Here is an 18,381-nt window from a genome sequence, read left to right on the forward strand (position 1 = left end):
CAGTTAATAATAATACATTTTTATCCCTATTAATAGTAATACAGTATGTGTATGTACAACCTGTTTGTTTCAAATAATTGTGATTTAAATGTGCAATCCAGATCTGGTCAAGATTAAACTCTGTGGGGTAATTAATGAACCAACCTGGTGAAATGAAATAAATATTTTTTTCCCTTTCTCGAATTCGTTTTTGATTAAGTTTGTTATACTGTGTTAGAAACACAGAGTTGCCAGCTCAGATATTTTAATACTGCATTTTATTATTCATTTTACCCACATTTATATTTGACGAAGTGAAAGTATACAATAGAGTTCTTTAAGATTGTTTGAATTTGTAAAAAAATAATATATGAATATATGATTTTTTTAAAATTCTTTTATACATATTCAATCAGTTCTTTTTTTAAATTTTGTTTGAATGGTCTAAGGTCTATCTTTTGTTGAATTGTTTAAAATTTTGTTCAGTACTTTTGACGTAATCCCGCAAACAGAAAAACAAATATAAAAATAAACACAGGTGACAATTTGACCACCTTTGCGGAGGACATGAAGCGACCTGATTTCAGTAATAATACATAAATAAATAAAAAGATTTGTATAAATACATGATTTTAACGTTTGTTTTGGTTATTGGTGAACATTGATAGCGGGAATAGCATGTGCTGATTTTATTTTGAAAAGACTGTGACAGTTGCCTGCAGCTTCCCATAATGCACCTCACTTCCTAACTTAGGTTACTGTATCAGTTCCTTTCCTTCTTTGTGCCTTATTTCCTTTTAATGTTCGGAACATAACACGCGGGCGCCTTCACAGTTACGTCATTTTCTGCAATTATCATTGTTTCCTCAAATGCATCAAATGCAGTCTTTTTGCTTTGCAATGCGATGCTCTCTGTGTGTTCTCCTGCAAAGTGGTGATAATTAATAACTACATCTGTGTGAAACCTTCCTCTGCTATTCCCCTGTTGTAAAATGTAACAGTCAGATGTGTTTTTAATCTGTGGCCTATATTTAAGTTATTATTATTGATAGATTTAATCCTGCAGCGAGAAAAGGGAAAAAAAAAAAATCCTAGCATTGCAGAGCTTTTCCGTATGTATTATATCGACGGGATTGGTTCCACGGGGGTAAGGAGGGGAAAAAAAAAAGTTTCTCTGAGAGTTTTACATTTATCAGGCTAAGGTTTACTTAATTGCAACCTCCAGGCAAAGCAGGAGCCTCTTTTTTAAATTCTGCGAATGTTAATATGCTAAATAATGCAGATCTTTTAACTCTTCAAGCATTAGACACACATCTGGCAGCTTATCATTTAAATTACTGCTGAAAAAGACGGGAGACGGTTGGAAAGCAGTGAAAAACATGTCATGTGTTAAACAGAGAGGGAAATATTAGTGTCTGTGGGATGGGGTTCACATATAAAAGACAATGTGGCATATTTTACAGTCAGATTCCCAACTTTTGCACAAAAATAAATAAAAAAGAAATTATAAGAGCAGAATGTTTTTTTTTTATTTGTTTTAAATGACAAATGTTAGCTTATCTGAAGCTTTAAAGCAGTGGTTCATAACCATTTTTGGGTCGTGACCCCATTTATTAATATATATGTATTTTTTTCTGAAAAAAAAAAAATTGTAGCAAGTTTGTGTTGCAAATACAGAATCGCCAGGATTAGTGCACAACGTGATAAAATGCACCAGTTCAGATAAATGTTTATTGAATTTCTCTGTTTTTGAGAAATAATATATGGTTTTGAGATAATGTGTGGTATTTTAATTATAAAAATAATCATAAAACAACTTTAAAAAAAAAAAAAAAAAAATTAATTTCGTATTTTTTTAAAATCAAATACTAGACATTTCAAGTGACCCAATTTGATGATTTGTGCGACCCCACATGCTTGAGGTCACAACTCCAAGGTTGAATAGCACAGCTTTAAAGGCACAAGTGCTTTCGTTTATTCCTTTTTCAACCCTTTAAATGCATAAATAGATAAAAATGTTGATAAGACATCATTCAAACTCGCAACAAAAGTATTTAAAGAGCATTGCCATTAAATTATATTGTGGATAGGCTGTTTGTACAGTGCTTTTTAAACCGTTATGTAGGAAAAAGTGCTCTACAGTTATCCATATTTTTAATTTTAGAAATTGTTACTAATTTAGCAATCACTTAATGCTTTGTAAAATTCAATAAAATCATGTTGATTCTGTGTGTAGACTATTCCAGATTGACCTAAATTCAACCAAATACCCAAAAAGAGGAGCGGACCTAAATGGTAAACTCAGGTAAGGTTAGCAATTCAAACGCATGATGAACCATGGGGCCAATGAAGCTCCTTATGCTAATCACACATTGAGTGATTAATATAAAAAAACTAAACCCCAAAATAACTTTTTTTCTGCTAAAACAAATGTATTCTTCTATAAAGCAGTGTTGTTGATTGACTCTCATCCAACTCTTGACATTTTACTCAAAGTATTTAAATTTGGCACATTTTGTGGTAAAATGTAGGAGTGACTGCCCTCTATGGGATGAAACAATTAAAATTCAGTTTGTGACAATTTGGTGGCTTCTTACATCACAAACCACCACAGTTGGCCACACCCCTCCTATTAACACAAGCAGCTGTTTACTCTACATTCTGTGGTGAGTGAGTTAGAATATTGTGATTTGAGAGGCATAGTGAGTATTGAGTAGCTAGTTAGCATAGCATAGAGTGTTCTTTGGAAATTTTATCATTTTGACTGGGCGTGTCTTAACTGCTCTAGAAGCCCCGCCCATAATCAAGGCAGTTCTTCCATTTCTAGCCCAAACCTTGGGGTTTAGTTTCTCTTTAAAGTTTGTCCTGAAGAGGAACTAGAGCAGATAAACATTTTGACGATGTCCATGACTGGGTTTTATTAGGAGGCCATTACAATCTGGTTAACTGGGGACAGTATAGAGCAGTTATTTAGGATGCATTTCAGGAGTGGTCGTGCTATCGCTGCTAGCATAAAAACCACAAGTATATTGTTAGAATAGAGTGAAATTATTCCATTTATTATAAATGTAGTTTTTAAAAGAGAAGGCAGACTTTTTATTTGTTTTTTGTTTTTCTAGAATTTGGCTCTTGGATTCAGAACTGTGACTCGTGTTTGGCATATCTGACTTGTCTCGTCGCTTACGTGAAGCTTGTGTTATTGGTTAGATTTAGTTAAAATCACATGTTTTGGAACTCTTCGTCCTTGTTCTAGAAAATAGGCCTCGAAATGACCGGTTTGAACTATTTTCTGTAAGGTTATATTTGGTATATGGATAAATATTACTAGGGCTATTGGATATAAGGATATATAATTATAGTATGTCAAAAAGACAAAAAATCGCTTGATAACAGTTTTGACTGCAATCAATAAAAGATATTGCTCATCTGTTTATTAATTATCAACAGACTATCTGTGCTTGTGTTTATACAGAACATTAATTGTTACTATAAATTTGACAGATTTTTAAAATGTGAATATTATAACACTGCGATTTGTTTGGTTATTTCTCTTAATTGTACTTTCAGTCTTAACCATCACAAACAAATGCCTCATAAATTAGCTGAAGACACGTTTATTTCACATTAGCACAGTGATTTTTTGTTGAATGTTAAGAGTTTCTGCCAAAAAAAGAGAGAATAATTATTTATATCTAATTTTTATACACAGAGCTTTGTTTTCTCTGTTTTTTATTTTTTTATTTTTGCACAATTACTGCAAGTCGTGTCTCTGTTTCCATGCAGGGAAGGAGTTCTGCTCTGGTGCGATCTCTGGGAACACTGGGCCGAGGAGTGAGAAAGCAGAGGGTGGGATTCTGCACAAGGTAACAGTGATTTAAGGGGAAGTGTCCCCCACCCTCTGTCTGCTTTCGCCTTCCTTTTCCACCCCGTTCTATTTTCTGAAATACATTCCACACTAACAGGTATTTCTCTACCTTCAAAGCCAGTTTTGATCTGCCTGACAAACTCTAATTCTGTGAAATCACAAATACCAGCCAGGCCACGATCCTTTTCTTTTTTTTTTCCTCCAAAGCACCGTGGACACACCTCTTCTTGTTCTACAGAGGAGTTAAGCTAAATGAATCAAAGCTTGCATGTTACCTTCCATACTTTGAAGTGGTAATTGCAAAAAACGACTGTCTGTGCTGATCTGGCTTTGGTTCGCCCCTCCATTGTGCGTCAATAAAAAAAGGTGTAATTTAAATTCTAGAAAGTAAGAGCAGTCTTTGCCAGATATTGGAAGTTATTTTCACATTAAAGGTTTAGAAAAAAAATTAATCCCCATTAATATTAATAAAGTAGATCCAAATACACTGTTTGTTTTGAATAATTGTGATTAAAATGCGCAATACGGACCTGATCAAGATTAAACTGTATGGGGTAGGTCCCCATAAAGAACCGACATATTGATTTTTGGTCACATTACGTTTTTTAATTCGGAATAACTAATTCCGAATTAAAAAACATGTATTAAAATCATTAAATTATTTGGAATTAAAGTGTTCTGCTTTGTGTTTTTATGGAAATAGTCGTTCCGAATTGAGGTTTACACGGAAAACAGGTTTATTCGGCTTTATTTAATTTTGCTTTAGGTTCAGGGCGTTGGGAAGGGTTCTGATTGGACAAGGGGCGAACGTCACGTATTAACGTCTATCGAGAAAAAACACGCAACAAACTTTTTTTTTTTTCGGCTACAACATAGAACACCACATAATATAGAACAACATAGAACACCACATAATAAGAACTTTTATTTTAATTGTAGTTTTGAAGCAGCAGCTGGACAATAACACACGGTTTCACTTTGGTCACTGGAGCAGGAAAAGGAGATATAGGAACTAATCACCGGTATATAAAGCCCAGTAAAACTCTGGAAAACAATAACCAGGAATAAATATTTGCTCCTTGGTAAAGATAGTAGCTCTAACAACTGATATAATGATAAACTGGGTGATATTACAGCCTGTGAATGCAGTACGGGGCCGTATTTACTCCGTCTCCGGGTTTTAAGTATCACCTGTACAATGAAACCTGTGTGTACGTTTATGCGTCTATCCGTCCACTCTTTTTATTATATCCATGTCTTCTAAGGCTCTCATTAAATAAATAGTCTCAACTCTAGTCCGGGGCGGCCGTCTTGGATTATGTGATCACCGTGCGTCATTGCGACTGGTCGAGCATGCGCAGAACGACCGGAATTAACTTAAAGCAGAATTAAACGTTTACAAGATAATGGAATTATTTAATTTGGAATTAAAATCGGAAGAAACCAGCCACCTAATTCGGATTTAAATTATATTCGGAATTATATTTGTAATTGGAATTAAGTGTTTACAACGTCAGTTTAAAGAGGATTTCACTTTCATTCTGAATTAAAGAGGAATTAAAGCTTCCATGTAAACGTGGCCAATGATGAGAGAGAGGGATTTTTCGCTTATTCAACCTGATCCTGAGATCACTATGGACACACCTCTTCATGTGTTACGGAGGACTTAAGCTAAATGAATCAAACCTTGCATGTTACCTGCCATACTTTGAAGTGGTAATTGCAAAAACCACTTCCTTTGTGCGTTTTCAGTGGCCTTTTGTTGTTGAGGGAGTTGGACGGTGTTGCACACATCCCTCCGCTAGTGTTCAACAGGCTCCTCCCACCACCATTAATCACCAATGATCTGCTAAATGAAGGACTTTTGTTGATATCGGGTTTTATTCCTCCGCAGCCTCCAAAGGCCATGTCCCCCGTCTCCCTTTTTAAAAACCTCACTAACTGTGTCAAATGTCGCGCTGTGGAACCCAGTTGTCTAATGATTAAGTGAAGTGATCTCCAACCTGCCCCAGCCTGGGAGCGCTGGGGATCAGATTTCAGCCCTTCAACCTGCAGTGCAGCCCTAATTAAAATGAATTTTCTCCAGGCGACCACATTGCCCACAGGGCAGGAATCCAGCTATATACCAAATCCACTCTTAAGGTATTGCATTAAATTTATTGTTGGGGAGACACCAGAGAACATTGTGCTTTATATATCTCATGCATTTCTTCTCTCTCTGCTTTCTTTTTTTTATTGTGATCATCACTCTGGAATCCAAGCTTGCTTTGGCAAAGATTGCCCTATGAAAACGGATGGAGCTTTTATGGGTCTATGCCCATTTACTACTTCCTGGTGCTAGTTTATCTCAGAGGGAAGATGGAGGGAAGGAGGAAACTAAGGTGGAGTGATAAAAGAAGGGATTGGAAGGGGGGATAGAGGTTGCTTATTCCAACTATGGATCTCATTAACATACATCAGTGTGTATTTCACAACTTGAAGCAGAAAAAAGCACTAAGCCCACCCAAGGGCGACGCAGGCAGGGCTGACAGGGCCAGGAACGCAAGCCGCTAACATGTTGGCGGCTTAACAAATAATATCTGCTCCCAAGTACCTCGGTGAAATATCTCAAACCCCTACTTCCTAACTCCATTTGACTGTGTTTATATGACGATGACAGTAAACGACTCGTGTGCCAGCTGCTCACATATCCCACGTTTTAAATGCCACACCATCACCGCCACACTTTTCCCAAAAACCCGACTCAACTTGAAGGATGGCACGCCACGCCGTGTGTGATTTCACCGTCCTTCTCGTCTCGTGTCAATTGCGGCGCGCGGGTGTGTGTGTGTGTCGACGCTTCCAAAAGTGCCACACACACACTGTCGCTGTCACCGTGTGCAATGCATCCCCCAAGATAAATTCCGAGGCCTGTTTCCTGCTTTGATTACAAATGACATCCGCGTGTGTTCTCCCCCGATTTCTGCTTTTCACAGAAGAAGCCAATCAAGAAGACAAATAGCTGCGGCCCCAGCGTGAGCGGCAGAGGCGCGCCGCCGCCGCCGCCTCGGCAGGCAGACAAACACAAGATGCCGCCTTCAATGGAGATTCTCTCTACGGAGGAGATGGAGGAGCACAAATTCTCCCTACAGTAAGTCTCACCGCACGTTAATCCCAACTCAGCCAAGCAAACGCAAATGTGGAGAATGAACAGAAAGAAAACCGTGGGTAACGAGTGCCCGACGGGCAATACCTCGGGCAAGAGGCGCAGTAGTTACCTGTCTTTGCATTCTCTCACTCTTAAGTTTAATATCTTTAGCTTCAGCATCAACTCCAAGTTTTATTCCATGTTTTCAAACTTTTGAATGCACAGCACTGTCACTGATCTCGAACACTCACATGATTAATGCATTCTTACCTACCTTATTATAGAACAGTCAGGCATCCTTCTCCATTATATACTGTATATACTCATGTATATTCATGATTCTTTACATTCTTACAGTTGTTTTCTTTAATACATATAATTTATTGTAGTTTGGTACCGTAATCATTCGCACTATAAAGGCTTGGAAAAAAATTATATTTCTCTCCCCATCAATAACCATACAGTAGGTAGGTATGGAAGAGGATTAGGGCCAATTTTGATGGACTAGAGAATTTTGGCAACTCAAGAATCTCGAAAAGATGAGATTTAAGTGGAAATGTTGAAAATTATCTCAAAATGCAATATTGTGATCATAGTGAAAAGCCTGCTAATGAAGTCAAATCTACGGAAACTGTCCAGGGCCAACTCACCATATGACAACAAACAGCAGATTGTGGCCATCTACAAAATTCCGTGTATCGTTAAATGTGTTAAACTATACTTCAAAGTTGAGCTTAATAACAAAGAGATTCTTTGTTACCTGTCAAGTTTGAAAGAGGCGGAGCATTCAGTCCATCTGTGTCTATTGAGGAGCTACGGAAACAGATTAGGGCCAATTTTGATGGAGACTGTTGTCATATATGGTGAATTGGCCCTAGTCAGCTTCTGTAGATTTGACTTAAATAGCAAAGCTTCTACTTTCATCAAAATATGGTATTTTGAAGTTATTTTCTAAATTTAAACTTTAATCTCGTCTTTCCGACTTTAATCTCAACATTTTGACTTTATTTTTGATTTGCCCAAAATTATTTTCATCAAAATTGGCCCTAATGTTTCCGTAGTAGCTCACAGTGTATGGACACAATACAATGTGCTATCCAGATCAGATCCAGATGAAACTCTGTGGGATAATAGAGGAACCAAATTGACATTAGTGAGTCAAATGTCATAAAGATCGATCAATTACAAACAGAGATATGAGTTTTTGAAATTTTTATCCATCATGCTAAAAGATAAACAAAGAATTAAAAGCTGGTGAGTATAGTATCTTCTTTGTGGTGGTACTAATTACTAATCTGGGCCTTAATACAGGAAAAAGACAGGGGTTAGGATGTTTTTGTTGTTTTTTGTGTATTTTTGGGGTCATTTTGTTAGTTTTTTTTGTTGTTTTCATTGTTTTTGGTTGTCATATTTTTTTAGGGTATTTTTGGTAAATTTTGTGTGTTTATTGGAGTCATTTGATGTATTTGTGTTGTTGCTTTGTGTAATTTTGTGTCTTTATGGGGTCCTGAATGTATTTCTGGAGTCATTTAATGTATTTTTGTTGTGGTTTTGTGTAATTTTGTGTTTTTTGGAGTCATTTGATGTATTTCTGTTGGTTTTTTTTTGTCGTTATTGTGTACAGTAACTTTGGGGGGTCCACATGTAGCCAGTCTTCCATGCCTGCTTCATAGTTCACAGCACATTTATCTCAGGGAATGCTGAGCAGCTGTTATATTTGGTCAGTGTTGATGCTTTTCTTTAATATCTCTATAACGCATTAGGCTACAGTTATCAAATTAGACATGCATATTGCAATATTACAGTATTGAGCAATCTAAAGTGTGTGCGTACGTAAATATATTATCTTGCTGTAGTGTGTGTTCGTCCCATGCTGACCAGTGCTCTTCCTTTGAGTTCCTACAATCATGTTATGTGTGCAATGTAATTTTTAACTTATGTTTCACCACAGAAGGCCAACAGAGCCAATTTTAGGGAAAAATATTTCTCCCCCTTATTATGGCTCGCAGTGTAAAATTTTAATAGAAAAACAAAGAAATATAAACAGTTTCATACATTTGTTTAAAGTAGCATTGTGCCCATGGAGCTAGGAGTCAAATTAGCTTATTCCAGCAAAAAATAGAAATAAAAATATTCTTCACAGGTATTTGTTTTTATTTGAATGTTAGTTAAATTAAGGGGAGGAGATCACCAGACAGAAAGTCACTGTGTGCAAGAGAGACGTGAGGCAAGCTTCCCCTGGAGATTAAAAAAAAAAAAAAAAAAAGCACCCATGTTTCCTCATTTCTGGGAGTGGGTAATTTATAGCTGCTGGTCACTTATTAAACAAGATCAGAGACTACTCCCTGACATCTTCTGAACATACTGAAGGGAATTCGAATGATTACCAGCGTATCCTGCCAACAAATGACGACACAGGGACTATCTGGAGGGAAAGCGAGTACAAAAAACGAAGCACAAAGGGGACACAATTAAATGGTTTTCACGATTATTCATAGCACTGCTGCCGCTGCTGCCTTTTACCTCTGAGCAGTCGCCGGGTTTGGTGTGAGGAGACGTTTGTGTCAGTTATGGGTACAGATGGTATTGAGTCGGAGTCTCAGAGGTTCCCTGTAGCCCCGTGAAAAGGTGCTGCCGCTATTGATTTCATATTCCCAAGCACACACTTTACACTTTACAGTATCTCTGAGCCCTGACCGAATCAAACTGTAAGAGATACAGCTGCAACATTAAGGACTGATCTCCTCTTTACCTCAGGTTACAGTTTGTCCTGCATGCATGCGTGTCATCTCTACCTCTGTTTACATTTAAACAGCTTGGTGTGTGTTTTTTTATAACACACAAACACACACATGCATGCAACGTTTGTGGTGTTTGCACAGTATCTCTGCACATTTCTGTATTTTATTTAGACACATTATGATGATGATGATGATGATTCACTCTGCGGTGATTGAGGGATATTACTGCCATCTATTGAGCCGCACATGCCTGAACCTGTCAAGATTTGTTTTTATGCATTAAAATGACACTCACTTGAGTCATAATTATTATTTTATTTTGAAAAATATTGATAAATGATCTATTTAAATGGCTGTCAATGAAATAGGCTTAACATTTTGATCAGTTGTTTTTCCAAAATTGAATTTACTTAACTAGAAACTATATTTTTTTATTTACTTTTTGCATTTGTTTAACCTTTTTCTGCAACTACACCAAACTTGCCATATTTTAGCCTATTTTTTAATCACTTCTTCTTGCCATGTTTTTGCTCCTTTGAATGCATTTTTGCTACATTTTTCCCATTTCCACCACTTTTCCATCAAATTTCAATGCCTTTTCTGCACATTTTTTCCCACTTTCAAGATATCTTTGTCACTTATAAACTCTTTCCACCACTTTTCCTACTTAATGTCACATATTTTGACCCATTTTTGTCACTTTTAACCACAAACACGATTTGTAATGCTCATTATTTGCCAGTTTAAACCCATTTCAGCCACTTTTAATCCAATATTGACCCTTTTTTTATCACTTTTTTTCTCTTTTTTGCAACTTTTAACCAATTCCCAATATGTATCAGTAGTTTTTTCCAAAAATGAATTTAATGAACTAGAAACTCTCCTTTTTTCATGACTTTTATTTTTTTTATAGATTAGCACTGTAAATGAAACATGTGTTCAGTGTTTAGTAAACAAACACATGTTTGCCTATGTATATATCCTTCATCCACAAAAAAAAGAAAAATTATATATGTATATATATATATATAAAGGAGTGATTGCATGACCAGACAGCCATGATTTTAGAGGAAATAACCAGAAAACAGGTGTAAAGATGCAAAAATGCAAAACAAAAGATAAAAAATACAGTCTTTAATTATTTTACAGCTTTCATTAATCTCCTCTACATATGTGTCATTATTCATAACTTTAACACCCCATGCTTATTCTTTCCCAGCGTCAATGATTGTTGTTAGCGTTAATTAGCTTTAGCATCACGTCTATTGAATATCACACAACATATTTTAGTTTTTTTATGCAGCTTTTTGGGAAACAAACCTGTTTTAATCAAAGTCATCCCCCCACATACCAATTAAATCTAATTAGTCCAATTATCGAGATTCTAATTACATTAAATATAACCTCTAAAGCTCATATCAATTATGGAATGTGTGATGTGGCCTGAGCAGGAGGCACGTGTGGGGGGGGTGGGGGGGGGGGGGGGGTGGAATAACAAATAAAAAACCCTCTAAAGTCCTTTTTTCTCTTTGATATATTCTAATATTGAGTCAATAGTTAATAAATAGCATTATGAGAATTATGAGCTTGTGTAATGATTTGAAATATTGAATATTTGAAGATTAGGGCTTTAAAAATGTTCGAAGATGACCTCGAGGGACACACAAGCACTCTTGTGCATGTAGTGTTGACACACACACACACACGCACACGCACGCACACACACACACACACACACACACACACACACACACACACACACACACACACACACACACACTGTTCCTGCTGTGGAGTCAGAAGGAACACACTGACCTAATTTCCCCCAGTCAGCTCTCCTCGATGGGGACCAACGTTCATCTCCGCCCCTTCCCACCGTCACAGCCAATCAGAGCACTCCTCCACTGCGTGCGTGTGCGTGTGCATGTGTGTGTTCTTGTTTTGTAACATCCATCTGTTGGAGTATTTATTTATTTTTTTTTAATTCATGTCCAAGTGTTAAATCAATATCACAGTGTCAAACTAACATGGACAACAGCAGGGTTGGGGTCAATTGTAATTGAAATTGTAATTGAAAAAGGTTGGTTGCTGTTGTAATCGTAAGTGAAATGTAATTGAGTTTAGACAATTGACTTTGTAAATTTAATTCTATGGAAATTTCTATGGAATTTCATGGGAATTCTTCAAAAACGATTCATTACAATTGAATTAAGCACAAAACCATGTTACAGTTCTATCTAATTTATTTCCTATCTATTAGTTACTAATCAAAGAAAATATAGGTTTTAATATGTGTGTGGGTGTCTGAACCTTTTTTGTGTCAGTATATCCTTCAATTTAATTTCTTTTAAATAATAAAATGTGGGAAAGCTTGTTATGAAGCATATTTTAATACTTACTACATATGTGTAGAACTGTACATAGAACTGTAACATGGTTTCCTAGTTGTTCGCGACAGTTTTTATATAATTTTCATGACAATCACAATTACAAAGTCAATTATCTAAACTCAATTAAAATATAATTCTGATTACAAATGCAACAGTTCTTTAAAATTAATATGACATTTATGCAGAGGTGTAAAGAGTATTGATATATAGTTACTTTCACCTCCCACATTCATTTTTGGTAATAAATCTTAGCCACGGTTCCCGTGCACACAATAACCATCTCATGTATAAACTTAAGAATTGGAATATTGGAACTTAATTTATTTTCCACAAAGGAATCTGTATAAAATGTCAAAATGTACAATTTTTTTTTTTTTAAATAAAATGAAACCAATGAAATCAATAAAAAAAAACAAAAAACAAAAAAAACAGACTCAGACTCAGTGCATTACGTTTAATCTGATTGGTCGGCTATGATGTGATACATTTGATTGTTGTCTGGTTATTTGAATTTTTCATAGTTTCACAATGTCTGTTGATCATTTCAAAACAAAAAAAAATATATATAATTCACTCAACGGTAGGTCAAAACCTACGGAAGTACAAATAAAATTACTGTTTTAGAAATATACTCAGTAACGTGAGAACTTATAATCAGTTACTTTCACCTTTGCATTTATAATTACGTCATAATTGTAATTAATGATCAGTTACGTGATTACAATTATAATTGACCCCAACCCAGAGGCTCTGGTTTTGCTCCTGTTCCTTTAAAACACAAATGCAAAGTCTCCTCCACTCACCACACTCCATCACTCATGTGTTCTATGCATAAAGTCCATTCACTTCCCCTGATCCGACACCGCCTCCTGCCTCTTACGTGTCAGTGGGAAACACATTGGTTTGACCCAGACCACCAATGGGACTGTAGTCAGCTCTCACTCACTCACACCCACATCACAGCAGATTAACCAATCACGTGCCAGTGTTGGCCTGTCAGCGAACTGACAGCTCCCATTTCCATAAAGGAAGCAGTGAGGTTGATTCTGTGTGTGTGTGAGATCCAATGTGACCCAGGGCGCGTCTGGCCACAAAAAAAAAAAGAAAACGCTAACATGTGCAGTGGGGCCGAGGTAGCCAGGGGCCTCTCCTTCACACATGCATGAACGTATACATGCACATGCACGCTCAGACGCACTGTGGATGGAAGGAGCCCTGGAAAGCACAGGAGACTGTAGGGGTGACCATCTCCACCCACCTCTACTGCCAGCGTTACATCAGAATTGATTGACCTTTGAACCCAGCTGTGAGTCAGAGACGCAGTGTGACAGGAAGGCTGGATACATGTTATTTCAGGTGCTTTTCTCTCTTTCTCTCTCTGCAGGCAGATCTTATATTTTTAACTTATGATATCTATTAGATGTTGTTTTTTCACTGAACAAATGTTATGGCAGCATGTATGTTGTCCAGGGCTGGGGTCAATTCCATTTTTCAATTACAGTGACATCTTCAATTATCCATGTTCAATTAACATATTATTTTCCCCCCTGAAAGTCAATTACAATTACATTCTCAAATTCAAATTCATATTCAAAACAGCTTTATTGGCATGAGAAACAAGTTTGCATTGCCAAAGCAAGTGTGACATAGAACAGTGTCGGATAAACAACAAAGAATAAATATTAAAAATAGCAACATTTGTGTTGTGCAAAACAATCAAATAGAATAAAATAAAATAAATATAGGGTTTTGCTATATATGTAGAACAAAATTTACAAGTAAGATATATGTGTTAAAAAAAAAGGGGGGGACAAGGTTATGTACAGAGTTTGACATATATCCATAGACACACATATTCAGAGTCAGAATACTTTATTCATCCCCGAGGGGAAATTTGGTTTCAGTTACATCCAGTCCAAGAAACATGAAAAGACAATCACATAAAACAGCAGTGCCCCGTTATGTCTTTTTAGAGGAGGAGTGGAGAACAGGAGGTAAGAAGAGGGGAAAAAAGGCAGGTCCTAAACTATGCCCCATTAGTGAGGGGCACAATGTGGAATTAGGAGAAAAAACTCCTCAACACATAACTGAAAACTGTAATTGACCCCGACCCTGGTCAGAGGTGACCCACTAATCATACTGTTCCTGTTTCACCTGCACTCACCTCTCTCCAGGTTGTTGAAAATATAATAAAAAGTCAACAAATTCCCGAGCACCATGTAAAGCACATATATAGCACATAACGTTAGCTAATGCACTGTAGCGCTAACGTGCAGTGATGTGCTGTCACTTGTGCTAACAGTAGAATTTGGGAAAACATCAGTGACGGACAGCTCTGATAAGAGCCCTGACAAGCTCCCAATGTTGATGCAGCCTGAACTTGATGTAAAGTGTAGTGATTGTTTATGATCCATGAGCATGTCATTAGCACTGTTTTAGTCCCTAAAGAAACTTTGGTCACAGGTACATGATGTTTTTTTTAAATTTGGAATTCATTATTCAGAATGAGATAATTCAGAATTCAAGTCTTCTGCTTCGTTTTTACATAGAAGTAGCAATTCCGAATCGAGGTTTACATGCCTTTATTCAATTACGCTTTAGGTCTATGGGTTGGGAAGCGTTCTGATTGGACAGGGGGCGAACGTGACGTATTTACGTCTATCGTGAAAAAAAAAAATACACAACAAACCTTTTCTTTCCGGCTACATCATAGAAGACCACATACTTCGGATTTAGGTTCAATTTGGAATGGCCTTTTTTTATTCAGAATTCAGAGTTTACAAAGTAATTTTTATATCATTTTAAATTGGATTTAATTTCTATTCTGAATTAAAAGGGAATAAAAGCTCCCATGTAAACGTAGCCAGTGTAGGCCTCATTGATGGATACATCCAAGAAAATTTGCTCCAAAAAAGATGTAAACGGTTGACTTTGCCACTCATATTATTAATTAAACTGCTAATTGACATTATCGGAAAAGTTTTGCATAAAAATGTTTTTACTTTACTTTTTTCCGATATCATGGGGAATACGAGCCGGAAATGGACAAAAATGGTGTCGAACAAATCACTGTCCTCCTTGTGTGTCAAACAAACACAATAAATCACAGTAAGAATAAAGTAAAACACTTCTATATCATAACAGAGCGCTCAAAATACTTTAAACTGACCAATACGTTGTTTATTTTTACCCTTTTTCTACAACTGCACCAAACTTGCCATATTTCAACTTATTTTCATCACTTTTTAATGCATTTGTGCTACATTACTCCCTTTCCTCCACTTTTGCGTATACTGGTTTTAATGTGTGAATGTGATACACTAATGTAGCCTTGTGGGCAAGACCCTATTTGCGTTGGCAAGACACTGGGATGGGGTCACCAGATGCTTTTAAGAAACTAAGCCTATTTTTTCAACAGTTTGAGCCTATTTTTGCTTATTTGTACCCTTTTCCAGCAACTACACCAAATAATTTTAAACTATTTTCATAACTTTTTCTTGCCATATTTTTGCTCCTTTTAATGTAATTTTGCTACATTATTCCCGTTTCTACCACTTCTGTATCAAAAATGCCTTTTATAGTTTTTTTCCCCACTTTCTAGACATTTGTGGAACTTATAAACCCTTTCCACCACTTTTCCCACCTAATGACGCCGATGTTGACCCATTATTGTCACTTTTAACCTCTTTTCACCATATTTCATGCTTATTTTGGCCAATTTAACCACATTCACAATTTTTCATGCTCATTATTTGCCAGTTTAAAGCAATTGTTTTGTGACAATATTTCCCTAATTTTTCCTGCCACTTTTAAGCCAATATTGACACATTGAACCTGTTTTTGGCCACCATACTTTTAACCAATTTCTGTGCTTTTTAAAATTCCATTTCATCACCTTTTCCAACATTTTTGGTCACTTTTAACCAACAAATTTATTCCTGATTAAAACCACTGCTCAATGAGAGTCTGTGTTTTCTCTGTAATTCCATAATCCTAAATAGACTATGAGTGATCTTGACTGGACAATAAGCACTGGTTGGTTTTCTAGTTTGATGGTGTGTTTGCACAAAACCACTGCTGAGTATATCATTCATTTTATTTAAAATGCTGCTTCCCCTTCCATGCAGGAAGTTGCACACACCATGATTTATATACAATCACCTGCATTACAATGAAGTTCAACACCGTAATAACTTGTTTTTACTGAGAATAAATTAAGAAGCTTCTAATGGTCTCCTTTGGATGACATCTCAGGTCAAGTATTATCACTAAATTTGTTTTCCTGCATGTTTTTTTTTTTTTTGCCTGTGCTTCCCACACATCCTCGTCTTTCTATCCCGTAATTATTTTCTCTCTCTCTCTCTCTCTCTCCAGCCTTTTAATTCTACCTTTATCTCACACTCTCTACCTCTAATTTTCCATCTTATCCCCCCCCCCATCCTGTCTTTATCTCTCTGGTGACAATGTCCTGCAGTTATGAGGCAAGGTCAGAGGAGTGAAATCCATTTAAATACTGATGCAAGCCTCTGGAGGCCCGTGCTCAGCCCTCCCTGCAAGCCTCACCCAAAGTGACGAATAAATAGATTTGTGTAGAGCATTTATTATTTGTCTTCATCAGCACACACCATTGTTATGTGCGTTTTATGGCGAGAACAACCTGTTTCTCATTGTTTTCGGCTATGCTGGAGGTTGTAGTAGCGGTGTGTGTGAGAAAGCAGTTGTTGGGAAGTCCTGCAGTGTTTGTTAATCCCAGGTGCATCTGCATTAGAAATGTTTATGGCACACCGAGGGACCTGCCATTTCCACGTTATAATCTGCTCTCATGCTACGTTGGCTGCTCCATAAAAATGCCACATGTTGCTAAGCGATGAAAGCGGCCGCCTCATGCATCTCACGTAATGCGTCTGACGAGGCCGGAGCCTGGTTTGTGCAGAGGTTAGGGAAACGTCAAACACATTATATACGCATGCAAATCCCTATTTGTGCTTTAAATTCCATATGTATCTGCATAATACTGCTTAAATATACATGCATGTGTGCAAACAAACATGTATGTATGCATGCGTCTATAGAATGTATGAATATATACAGTTTTTTAACAGTTCATATGGTGCCATAAATATAATCCCCAAATCTGTCGCACACAAACAAAAAATTGTTATTTTAATGTCAATTTTATGTGATTTCCTTTCAAACATTGATGGAAAAAAGTTTGTATGCATTTTAAATATGTCTTCTTCATGTCCTTTTACCCACACCAATGAAATGAGTCCAAGCTCATCCAATCACATTGTACAGTAGTTTCCTTTTCAATTCATTGTTTCAACCCACTCATCCAAAATAAATAGGATGTCAATTTCAGTCTGAATTATTACAAACTATAGCTTTTACAGCTTGTTAACAAGTTGTGTGAAATGATATGTATATTTTAAGGAAAAATAACAACTAAAAATGCACATAGTGACATGTTTTCTTCAATTGCCATACAAAAACATTCATTATGTCATGTGTATTTTTCAGGTTTTTTTTGTATATTTTTTTATTTTTGCATTTTTCTGTCATTTTGTTTGTTTTGTTGTTCTTTTGTGTGTTTTAAGACTCATTTTGTCTATTTTCTGTAATTTTATCGATTTTTTTTTTGTGTGTATTTTGTTATTTTGTGTCATTTTGTCATTTTTCCATAAATTTGTTAAATTTATTGCCAATTTTCACTGTTTTAGTAGTCGATTTGTGTATTTTTATGTTCTTTTGTGTATTGTTCCCTTCATTTTGTTTGAGTTGTTGTCCTTTTGTGTCATTTTTTCTATTCCTTGTCATTTTGTCGATTTTCCTGTGTATTTTGTGCAATTTTTCTGTCATCTTGTTGATCTTATTCCCGTTTCTCTTCATTTTTGGAGTCATGTTGTGTATTTTGTTCGTGTCTGGAGTAGTTTTGTGTGTTTTTCTGTGCCACAGAACACAGGGCTTAGGGCCGCATGTGGCCCGCGGGCCACCAGTCGCTCGTGTCTGCTCTAATTAAATCTGTTTCCAGGTTTCAACAGACTCTGGAGAGGTTCAGTGATATGCTTTGATGACATTGGAAAGAACAGCAACAATCAATAAAAAAAACAATGGCTCGGATTTGACCGAAACACAAAAACCCTCATCAGATGACTGTATAATGTTGTTGGAATGGTTAGTTTTTGTCTATTTACCGCTGCTCCTTTTCTCTACATTCTACTTTTCTAATTCTAGGTGCCATAATAAAATCAATTCAGGGGAGATAACAGATTTCACATC

At 36.4% G+C, this 18,381-nt stretch overlaps 1 protein-coding gene across 1 annotated transcript in view; it reads left to right on the plus strand.

The window, feature by feature from the left end:
- Positions 1–18,381, plus strand: part of ofcc1 (orofacial cleft 1 candidate 1) — a 131,156-nt gene that overhangs the window by 65,077 nt on the left and 47,698 nt on the right. The window contains exons 15-16 of the mRNA XM_028435121.1: positions 3,763–3,842; positions 6,820–6,974. Of these exons, the coding sequence (XP_028290922.1) occupies positions 3,763–3,842; positions 6,820–6,974 (235 nt within the window). The remainder of the gene's footprint in view (positions 1–3,762; positions 3,843–6,819; positions 6,975–18,381) is intronic.

This window comes from Gouania willdenowi, chromosome 20 (genome assembly GCF_900634775.1).
Source record: "Gouania willdenowi chromosome 20, fGouWil2.1, whole genome shotgun sequence".
NCBI classification, from domain to species: domain Eukaryota; kingdom Metazoa; phylum Chordata; class Actinopteri; order Blenniiformes; family Gobiesocidae; genus Gouania; species Gouania willdenowi.